Source organism: Ornithodoros turicata, chromosome 2 (assembly GCF_037126465.1).
Source record: "Ornithodoros turicata isolate Travis chromosome 2, ASM3712646v1, whole genome shotgun sequence".
Classification (NCBI taxonomy): domain Eukaryota; kingdom Metazoa; phylum Arthropoda; class Arachnida; order Ixodida; family Argasidae; genus Ornithodoros; species Ornithodoros turicata.
The window spans coordinates 3,202,903-3,214,419 of record NC_088202.1 but is presented as its reverse complement, the minus strand read 5'-3'; the positions used below and the strand labels follow the sequence as shown (position 1 = coordinate 3,214,419).

Sequence of the window (11,517 nt, the reverse complement as noted above, 5' to 3'; positions counted from 1 at the left end):
AATGTTGCTTCTGCTCTTATATTATATTTCAATTAAATGTTACGATGCATTTGTAGTGTACAGTGAAGCCAGTTTCAATTTGCAGGGCTGTCAAAAGTACTTCACAAAAGTACATCTCAATTACAGTAACAGAGAACCTATGCAATAAATTATTTAGCCATTTTGGAGTACTATGCACACCAATGGTGCATGGTTAACTTTGAACCCAGATCAAGGGTTAATAATACTTGAAGTCAGCCCTCAAGTCCTTCTTTACAAATGTTAGTTGGTGACGTGATAATGAATCAGTTACAAGTACTCCGTTTAGCTAAACAGAGTTAATTAAGTGTTAAATCCCAATCTTGGTCCAATTATTAGTTGACATTTGGAAACGTGGTCACTAAGAAGTATACTGAAAGGTTATGAACACATTTCAGCTGAATGACACTGATGAAAATTATCTTACTTACTCCTCACATATACAAATGAGAAATGAGTATAACCTACAAATACATCTATGCCCACAGGTTATTTAAACCTCCAGGAACAAACAAGTAATTATAATATGCTGTGACAGCAAAGAAAAAGCAATGAGCTTGAAGTAAACAAGAAATGAAAATATGCTGACAACATTTCTACAGGTCAGCGCACTGATGGGAAAGCATCCCTAATAGCATGCATGACGCAGATCGAGACCCAGTGGAGTACTTTCTATTGTATTTTCTCGGAGCACCCCATATCCTTCTTGTGAATGGCCGACAGGTGGTATAACGGAATTTCCTGCAGAAATAAGGGTTTTCCGTCCAGTTTGCCGTTCAAGTAGCGCGTAAAGACCACACGGCGCTGTCGTGTATGTTGCCATGCTCTTCGGTTTCTCGGATGTATGTAAAAGACACTTGCAGTACTTCGGTGTCAAGGCACAGTATTTCGAAATATTCGTTAGTTCTGGTGCAATCGTCTGTCTGCTTTTCACACGCATTCTCTACCTCTCGGCAGCAAAAACCGTAGTATCCATCCGTAATATCCGTCGGTTTGCGTTTCGCACATGAACACCTGCACGACGAAAAAACAGCGCTTGTTTCGGCTTACACAAGTGTTTCTTCCTGATACATGGAAGTTTCACAAAGCAGTCCATGTTCACGGCACGGTGAGCTACTGCTGAGGACGAATGTGACTCCGATTGATCTCTGGACGAGGAATCTTCTGCAGCGAAGACCACACTTTCCAGCACGCTAACGCACGGACAACAGTTCTGTGTGAGCGACAGTTCTCGAATGCGGAATTCCAGCGCACTCATGTTCAAAAGGCTCGACATTCTCGACGTAGAAAGTGGTCACAAATGCCCACTGCCATTTTCGTTTTCCCCGGATTAGCGCCCGGAAGTGCGCGTATTACATGCGTCCTCGACAGATGGCGCGGGGTCATGCAATTGTTGACAGACTGCACGGTTTCGTACTAGGTCCCTGGACATGCAATTATGGAAAATTCGATTACAGAAAAACTACAGCGACTTCAGCGGAGTTCTTTGATATTCGAACTCTTGAAGGTTCAAGGTTGTCGCTGAACATAAAGTTTCGATAGGTTTATATTCACTTTTCGGTCCCTTTAAGGCGGGGTCCCATAGCCCCGATTTGAGCAGCAGCAGCAGAGCAACAGCAGCGGAGCAGCAGAGCTGCAGCGACAGGAGCGGTCTCATAGCACTGGGCGAGAGCAGCTGCGCTGCCTAGCTGCAAAATTCCCTGCTGCTCCCGTATCCGAATTTTTGGTTGCTGTGCAGCCCTGTTGCTCTGCAGCCTGAGCAGCCGGTCTCGCAAGCCAATCAGCAGGTTGGTTGGTATTGTTTTCATTTGACAAGTTAGCAGGGCGATGACGGCTAAAGGTTTGTGTCTGGTTGTTTTGTGATTTGTTCCTAAAGAACTTAACACGCTTGTGATTACCAGTTGTTTGGAGTGAGTGTTCAACCATCGATACCGCATAAAGTGCGCTTTCTGGACATAATTCAGTTGATTTATTTTACTATTTGCAGCTAATAAAGTGTTCGACAAAACATGCGTGAAACATATGTTGTGCCAGAGTTGCAGATAACATGTTCGCTTGATTTCTGGTAAGTACTTTATAACCCGTGACCTGATAACGTACAGGCAAATTACTTCCACGTCCATCTTGCGTGAAAGCCACACCAACCACATTTCCTGTGGGGATCGACGACTTGCGAGCTAGGTTGTTGTAAATGACACTGACCATTGAAAAGGGTTCGATAGAGATTGGCAATGTTTAGGCTACATAAAGGTTCGGTAGAGATAGACAATGAACTCGTTACCTTTTGAAAACAGGGAGAAACTAGTGATGGCTAGCAGGAGAGGCCTTTGTTTTCGTTACACAGCGTTATTTCACTAACAGCAACGTACGAATTTGACAGTCACAATGAATCAAAATATCGAATACCCCCTTTCGATCCAAGCGCGCCAACGACGTGGTAGAATTTGGTGAGTTGTGCAGTAGTACCACGCTTCAGTGTTCGCAAAGCATAGCGTGAGGTCGGCAGGCAGAAAAAGGTGGTTATCTTGACAGAGACCGTGTGAACAGTTGAGCTGGCTCCATGCGAATGAGGAGGAGTGCTGTGTGCAGGGTCCGAAACCATGAGCAGGAAGGAACGAGCCGATCCGCTTCGAAAGTTCGGGTCTCCAAGATGAAGGAACGGAGGCAGGAATCTACGTAGCCGAGAGCATCGACTAGAATGTTTATTGCGCGTGCCGGGTAAGGCGCATGAAGAGTCCGGCGACGCAACCAGAAGCATCGATGACGATGAGGCCGCCACACGCACATCAAGCAGGCGAAACGTCAGCAAGGTGGTCGACGAAGTATCAGCAGCTATCCTACGCGAGAGGCCGGACCTCACGTTGCTCTAGAGTTTGCTAGAAAGGTTGCGGATAAGCCACGAGGAACTCTGTCAGCTGAACAAGGAGTTCGAAGATTATCTGGAAGGCGAAGATTTGCAGCACGAGTTGGACAGCGCACTGGAATACGGACTAGAATACATCTGCGTACAATGATCTTGACCCTCGGGAGTACTTCAGCTACAGTTTCGCCAATGACCACCCAGCAATATCGTCATCCCCACATACTTCTAAGGAGGCAAGGTCGAATGGCATGCGCCTTCAAAAGATACAGCTTATGAGATTTTGTGGAGATCTTGCTTCTTGGGGTCGTTTTGGGAAGAATTGAACGGCGCTATCCAGGACAACGGTGGAGAAGTTCCACTGCCTCGTTCATTGCTTGATCATCCCGCGGCTACAGCAATTTCTGATCTCGAAGCAACGCAGGAATGCTACGCAGGTGCCATCGAAGTGCTTAGCCAGCGCTTCGGGGACAAGAAACGAATAGAGCTGGGGCAATTGATGAAGCTGCGAACGCTACCACGCGTGAACTCATCACGGGATGTACATGGGCTGAGAAAGGTATACGATCATGTACAGTCCCACGTTCGGGGACTGCGCACTGTGCGTGTCGAGTGAGACATATGCATCGATGATGTCTGAAATCCTGCTGGAGAAGAGAACACCGACGAGATGAAAAACATTCGCGACTTTATCTTCGTAGAGATCGAGACGATGGAAGGAGTCATTCTTCACGAGAAGAGCAGAGGCAACCGTGACAGGCAAAACGGGGACGCCTACCGAGCTGTTTGTCCAGCATCGTCCCATGTGCTCTATAACGACAGTGGGAAGGGCGCAGACAAATGTATATGCGATTCTCGGAGACATAGCACAGTCCACTGTAGCGGCTCAATGTCGGTAAGCGAGCAGGCTCGCAAAGGACCGACCAAGGATTAGGCGCACCAAGAAAGAGCATCTGTCATGGGACTGCTGCCCCATAATAATGTACGGCATCTGTGGGGGAAGGCGTACAACTGCCTTATGTGATCTTCACTGGCGAAATTCGTTCAAGGATAAAGAGAAGAAGAGAGGCCACCACTGAGACTAACTTATTATCGGTCAGCACCGTTACGTTGGCCAGTGACTATGAGGTGATGGTTCAGATGTTTGGAGCATTCGCAATCAAGGATGAGCAGAACATTTATTTTCGTGGCATCATAGATGGCCGGAGCCAAAGAACGTTTATACACGAGCACCTCTCAAATCTGCTCAAACGTTGCGTGATGGGCACTATCAAGGTACGTTTAAACACGCTTGCCAGCATTTCATCTGGAAACGTGAAGAAATGTAACATCGTTAGGGTACGTGTGAGAAGCCAGCATAGGACCGCCGAATCAACTCTGGAAGCTGTTGCGATACGTTTCATCTGCAACGACTTGACGGCAACAGCTGTCAACGCGGAACTCGTGAAACAACTTCACCTGGGCGGAGCCTACCTTGCGGATTTTGCGATGGACGCGAAAGGACAGTCGATCAACTGCATAAGCCTGCTCATCGGCTCAGACCCAATGTGGAGCCCGCTTCCTGGTCAAGTAAGAAGATGCAAGACAGACGACCGACTGGTAGCCATAGAATCGAGTTTCAAGTGGACACTGCAAGGTCAATGAAGATCACCTTTCGTGAAGATGCTACACTCATCGTCTGAATACTGAGAGTTGATTGAACGGAGACTGAGACATGCCTGACAAGTTTTTGGGATCTCGAAGCAATCGGTATCACTGACGTGACGTCGACCTACTGAATAATGTGAATATGAGGTCTTAAAACGTTTCGCGGACACTATCAGAATGAAGAATGGCGCTATACCCTTTCTTTACAATGGAAGAAAACCCCTGAGCATCCCCATGATAACCGTGAGGTCGCAGCCAAAAGAATCACGCACTTGATAAGGGGGCTACTAAGAGACGACGTAGTTGACACGCATTGGGGGCCACGACTCTGCGATCCCAACGTTTCTCACGGACGGGCACGCCGAGAAGGCTCCTAGTCAGCCATCAACAAACAAGTTCCACGACAACGATGCTACCAATCATAATTATTTATTTTACAATACTGTTGGTCATTGTCAGGACTGCTACAGGGGGGATGGGTATACTGTGGGTCAAAAGAAACAAATAACTTAAATATAAGCAAACAAATACATAAAAAAAGAAATATCACAGCACCACAAAATCATACTCGAAATAATTCCACTATAGATAATGGCACTAGGTAACCAACTGGAAAAGTTGTTGACATCGTCGACACAGGCGACGGACTGGTGTAGGCTGTTCCACAAATCAATAGAATCAGGAAAAAAAGAATACTTGAAGATATGTACGTGTCAGGTGTACGGCTTGATGTTCTTGTCGAGACTGATTCGTTCGCTGAGACGGTCTACGTGTGTAATATATTCGCCGGAATCGGGCCTCGCTCAAAGGCTATGAGCACTGCTCGGACTTCTCATCAACTCCGGCAGTGTCATAAGGCAGTGTCTGCCTTAGATCGTAACTTCCGGCCGTCTTCATTCCTTCATCTGTTATCACATCATCTCATCTCATCCTGGCTACAGTCGTGACGCAGCCCGCATCCGTGAGGCCAACAACGGCAAGCCGGTTTACCACCACCACTACCACCACCACCAATATATTCGCTACTCTCAATTTGTAACTGGTTGTGGTACATGGGGAATAAAAACCTTATATTGGCTGCCTTTCGTCGTTTCGCAAGATGTTCCATATGTAGCTGCTCAAGCACATGTGTTACTGAGGCAGTCCATCCATAATTTCCTGTAATAAATCTTGCTGCCATCCTTTGCACTTGCTCGAGTTTATTATTTAACATGATTGTATAAGGGTCCCAAGCTATGCTAGCGTATTCAAGAACTGGGCGAATTAAGGTATTGTAAGCTGTTAATTTGGTGTCTCTGGTGCCAAGCTGCAGTGTTCTTCTCAACGTCCACAACTTCTTTTTTTGTTTTTATGTGAATATGATCGTCCCATTTTGAAGTGTGATTTATGGTGACTCCCAGATGCTTAAACATTTTACCGAATTTAGCTTCTGGCCTAGTATGCAATAACTGTAAAATAAGATAGATTTGCTGTTAGTCATATGACAAAGTACAGTTTTCTTGCAGTTAACTGTCATGCACCAGTCATAGCAACCCTTTGTAACATTGTCCAGACAGAAACAACTGGTCTATACTTTTCTCAAAAGTACAGTACAACAAACAACCTTCTGTAAACATTCCGATTATGACAAGCGCACTGACACAGGAAGCAATGTTGGTTGTAGATACCAAAAATAATAGCGGCCCTAGCACGGAACCCTGGGGGACACCAAATGTAACACCACACCACTGAGGGACACCAGATGCGTCGACGTATGCTCAGGGGCAGAACTCACTCAACGAACATTTAGAAAAGGGCCCCAGGATGAACGTGATCTGCAATCTATCCTGCTGCGATTCCGTATTTTCCGTATCGCACTCAGCGCGGACATACGGAAGGCATTTCTGCAGATTGGATATAATGAAGAGGATCGCGACGCCCTACGATTCATGTGGTTTGAACAGAAACCAGAAGCTGGCAAATCGCTCCCTTGGACTAAGCAATGAAGGAAGCTCCGTTGTCCCAAGGCGTTCGATTTGGGACAACGGTCGGTCCGTTTCTGTAGGGGGCGACTATCGGACATCACCTCAGCACCGCCAATCAGAGATTGAGGACATCGCGGAGAAGTTGAAAACATCGTTCTGCGTTGACTATTAGTCGTTCTGACAACGACTGCGAAGCCATAAATATTTAGAGGCGGGAAGCAGAAGCAAAGAAGCAGAAATGTAAGTACAAAAATGGGCCTCCAACTTGCCAGCACTGGAGGACCTGTTTCAAAGGGACGACAACAATACGATTAACGCACAAAGTCTGCTTAACGACCCTGATACAACAAAGGTCGTCGTCCTCACGTGTAACCAGAATGATGACAGCCTAAGGTTCTCAGGTTGCAACATGCTGGAAGCATAGGTCGGCGAATTCATTCCTGATGGCCTTCACCGACTTCATTCACCATCACCTCATAGAGAATGATGTGATGTTGAATGAAGTGCATGATGTGAAGTGAAGTTGAAGGTGAATGAAGGTCTATGATGGGATTTGAAGTTGAAGTCCGCGTGATGGGTTTTGAAGTTGAAGTCAGCGTGATGGGTTTGGAAGTTGAAGTCAGCGTGTGTGGGTTTGGAAGTCGAAGTCCGTGTGTTGGGTTTTGAAGTCAGCGCGATGATTTTTAAGGGGAAGTCAGCGGGATGGGTTTTGAAGTTGAAGTCTGCGCGATGGATTTTGAAGATGACTGGATATGTTTCGAAGTCCTCATAATAAGTTTGGAAGCCGACAATGTTTAGTAGATGTCTGACGTTCACGTGTCGTGACTGTTACTTGTGCGAACGCGTGCGGAGTGAAGGGCAAATGTGTATTGGTGTGCACCGAACTAACATAAACGCTTCGCGTTTCGTGTCTGGTGTGGGCGTATGGGCGCGACCCCTCCCCTCGTTGTGTATCGGCGGTCGCAGGGAGGGAAAGTGTTTGGAACGCGTTACTCTCTGCGCAGTGGGGCGCGGAGGGCAATGTCATGTAGCCGGAGGCAACTGTATGTTGCGAATGTGAGCGGTAGATTAGATCGAGATGCGATTTGGCGTTCTGCGGTCGCGAGGTCTGCACGTTGCGGTTCTGTTTGACTCATTTGCTCGCCTACAGCTATAATGTGCGTATATATGTATATTAGATGGCCTTGAATTTGAGCCTTCGCCTTCGGTCGCGTACGCGCGTTTTACTAGACGACAGTAGACCACTGTCGTGCTGACGAAGTGTGTTTTATTAGGCTTATTTTGCGTCTTCTTAGATTGCTTATATTTCCTTTGTGTGATTGGATCCAAATAGGACAAGATCCGGCTGGCATTGTTTTTGTAGACGTCTTTTATTGTAAATGTAATACACAGAGGTCACTATAGGTCTCTAATTTATCTCAGGTGCATAGGTCATGTTTTGGGGAATTATGTGTTCCGCATGCATGTAGCCTCCATCGGACACAAGTGTTCCATCAGAGCACGCAGCTGCTATTTCTTAGATATTCATCGCCAATAAAGTACATTTCAGCAGAGGTGGGGAAGTTAATTACCACCCAAAAGTGGGTAGTTACGAGTTACGTCATTAAGCTAAATATGTAATGAAGTTACAACCTTCAAGTTCTCAAAATGAAATTAAGTGAGAAACGAACGGTCTTGCTACCATGCCGAAATTAAGTTGGGAGCAGAGTTCCGAATATACCTTGTCAATTGGGCACAAAGTCAGAATTGGAATTCCAAGTTCTGCGAGTTCCCATTTTCCGCGCACATTTCATAGAACCTTGCCAGTGTCCTTATCACCTTCCCCGTTAAAAAATTCACTCCACGAACTGAAAACGAACGCTCTGCTGCGACCCAACTTAGAAGCACGTCAGAATTGCGGTAGCGTACATCCAGTACATCGCGCTGCAACAAGGCGGAGCAGACAGGCTGCTGGCGCCGCGCACGTGCAAGAGGCGGGGTCACTGTCGTCGGATTATTCAGCAGCAAAATAAAAGAAAGGAGCCCGCGTTGTGCATTCTGCCTGCTTGGACGTGAAGCGAAATAGAAATGTCTAACTTTGCTCGTGATACTTTTGCGAAGTTACCTCAAAGTGACTAACACTACAGTCAAGTGATTATGATGAGAGGTTGTTTCAAACATGAAATAAAAACAGGTAAGAGTGGGAATTGTTGTAAACTGTGTCAACACATATTTATTCACAGGTTGTGAGAGACGAAAATAAACTGTTTCACGGACTGTAAATTGGTGGTCTTCCGGTCTCCTTGCAGTCTTCCCTTCAATTTGCGCCTCACATTCTGTATGTATTACATGTGTTGAAGATGGACCAAAAGCCAGGCGACATGTTTCTTTAATAGTATGGAGTAACACTGGCTTGCATAACAAGTTGTAAAAAGAAGAAAAGCGTGAACGTTTCGACACCTATTCGGGCGTCATCATCAGCACAGGAAAATGAAACGGGGGCTTAAAACGGGAATCCTTTTAAACCCTTGTAACAGACTGGTAAGGGCCCCTTGTGACTGTTACAGGCATTTATCTCGCTATGAATGTGCCAAGATTCAAGGAATTTTCTCACCCCTCATCTGTGTTCAAAGGTCAATGTTGTCGCGTTGTCAAAATTGAAAGTATGTCCTGTTCTTAACACTTGATCGACAAGTTCGGTGCGTTGATTCTTTGCTGGTGGTTTTGTCAATTGTGCCTTGTGCTCCTTCATTCTGGTGACCTTCTTCCTCGCAGTTTCCCCTACATAGCACGTCTCGCATTGTTGACATTCCAGTTTGTATACAACCCCTGCTTTGTACATGTGGGGCACATAGTCCTTGGGATGGCACAGAATGTTGCGTAATGTTTGACGGGGCTTGAAAGTGGTTACAATACCAAATGGCTTTAACAGCCTTCGTACTGACTCTGATAGGCCACGTACATAAGGAATGCATACAATATTGTCGGGGGCAGGTCGGTTATCTGAGACGGAACACATTTTGGAGACCGTGTCTTTGATGAAACGCTCGGGGTAATGACACTTAGATAGAATGTTAGTGGCTAAAAACTGCTCAGATTTCTTAGCTTGATACGTGCTAGGTATCTCGTCAGAACGATTAAAAAGGAACCTGATGGCAGCACGCTTGTGTTCGGGCGCATGGTCAGAGTAAAAATCTAAAACCGATCCATTATCACAGGGTTTATGATAGACACTGGTGTTAATTGCACCTGAGTCACTACGTGATACTAAAACATCAAGAAAAGGAAGCTGTGAATTCTCCTCCTCCTCTAGGGTAAACTGGATGTTGGGGTGAACACTGTTGAGTAATGCATGAAATGGGATGACGTCATTGCGTTTCAGAACTACAAAAGTGTCATCCACATAGCATTTGTAGAATTTAACATCGATGATATGGGAGCTGAGAACCTGTTCTTCAATGTATTCCATGACAAGGTTCGCGGCAGAGACCGAGACAGGACTTCCCATAGGGCAACCTTCAATCTGCTTATATATCACGTTGTCGAATTTAAAATATGTTTCGTGGAGACAAAATGTTAACAAGGATATAACTTCGGTCACAGAAAGTGTAGTGCGTTCAGAAAGGGTGTCGTCACTGTTCAGGCGATCTTTGGCCACGTCGATAACAAGAGCAATGGGGACATTCGTGAAGAGTGATACAACGTCAAACGACACCATGGTTTCATCACTGTTGATCACTACATCACGAACACTGGAGCAAAATTCACGTGAGTTCTTTGTAGAGTGTCCATTCTTGTACATGATGGGACTCAACAGTTCAACGAGGAACCTTGAAAGCTGATACGTTGGTGCACCCGTGAAGGACACTATCGGTCGGAGTGGTACGTCGGGCTTATGTACCTTAGGTAAGCCGTACGCTCTGGGGGTTGCTCCATCGGACGAAAACAGCCGTTTGTAGACCGTATCAGAAATGCTTCCGCACTCTCTTAATTGTCGAAGGCGCTGGACTAATGCTCGTTCCGATTTCTGCGTAGGATCAGTGGGTAGTTCGACAAAGCGAGATTTGTCCTGGAACAGTTCCTTCGTTTTACTGATGTATGCATCCTTATCCATGACTACGGTACTTTTCCCTTTGTCCGATGGAAGTATCATGATGGTGCTATCCGTTCTCAGTTCTTGTAGGGCTTGCCTTTCGTTTCTTGTCAAGTTGTTCTGTGGTAGCTCCCATTTCTTCGAGATGACTCCCATGAGGCGGTTTCTAGCTAGGTTTACAGCACCAGTGTCCTTTATGAAACGGAACTTCTCCTCGACTTCTGCTACGATGTCTCTGTGTGGTATCTTACTGTTAGTAGGGGCAAAATTCAAACCTCTACCGAGAACAGCTTCTTGATCCTTTGATAAGGTTTTGGAAGAGAGGTTTACGACTTCGGTGTTTCTTGCACGTGGAGGTACGTCAGGTAGCAGAGCGTTCAACTTACGTTGATGTCTGGTGCCGTACTTGACTCGTTCTTGTTCTTCTACTTTCTGCCTTGTAGCGTAGACTTGGTGCATTACGTCCGACGGTATGACACGGGTTGTGGTTCGCTCGCAGGTCTGCAGCTGGTCCCGGCAGGTCCTGATGTCACGTTTGTTTTCTTGGATTCTAGCCACGAGGCACTGTTTGCACACTTGCATTACTCAACAGTGTTCACCCCAACATCCAGTTTACCCTAGAGGAGGAGGAGAATTCACAGCTTCCTTTTCTTGATGTTTTAGTATCACGTAGTGACTCAGGTGCAATTAACACCAGTGTCTATCATAAACCCTGTGATAATGGATCGGTTTTAGATTTTTACTCTGACCATGCGCCCGAACACAAGCGTGCTGCCATCAGGTTCCTTTTTAATCGTTCTGACGAGATACCTAGCACGTATCAAGCCAAGAAATCTGAGCAGTTTTTAGCCACTAACATTCTATCTAAGTGTCATTACCCCGAGCGTTTCATCAAAGACACGGTCTCCAAAATGTGTTCCGTCTCAGATAACCGACCTGCCCCCGACAATATTGTA

At 46.0% G+C, this 11,517-nt stretch overlaps 1 protein-coding gene across 1 annotated transcript; it reads right to left on the bottom strand.

Annotated features, from left to right (window-relative positions):
• Window positions 1-9,085: 9,085 nt before the first annotated feature.
• On the bottom strand, window positions 9,086-11,143 carry LOC135382970 (uncharacterized). The gene has a single exon (XM_064612638.1). The coding sequence runs from the start codon at window positions 11,141-11,143 to the stop codon at window positions 9,086-9,088; it is 2,058 nt and encodes a 685-aa protein (XP_064468708.1).
• Window positions 11,144-11,517: the final 374 nt, after the last annotated feature.

Coding starts and splice junctions, on each gene's coding strand:
- LOC135382970 (XM_064612638.1), bottom strand. CDS start 11,143: ATGCAAGTGTGCAAACAGTGCCTCGTGGCTAGAATCCAAGAAAACAAA.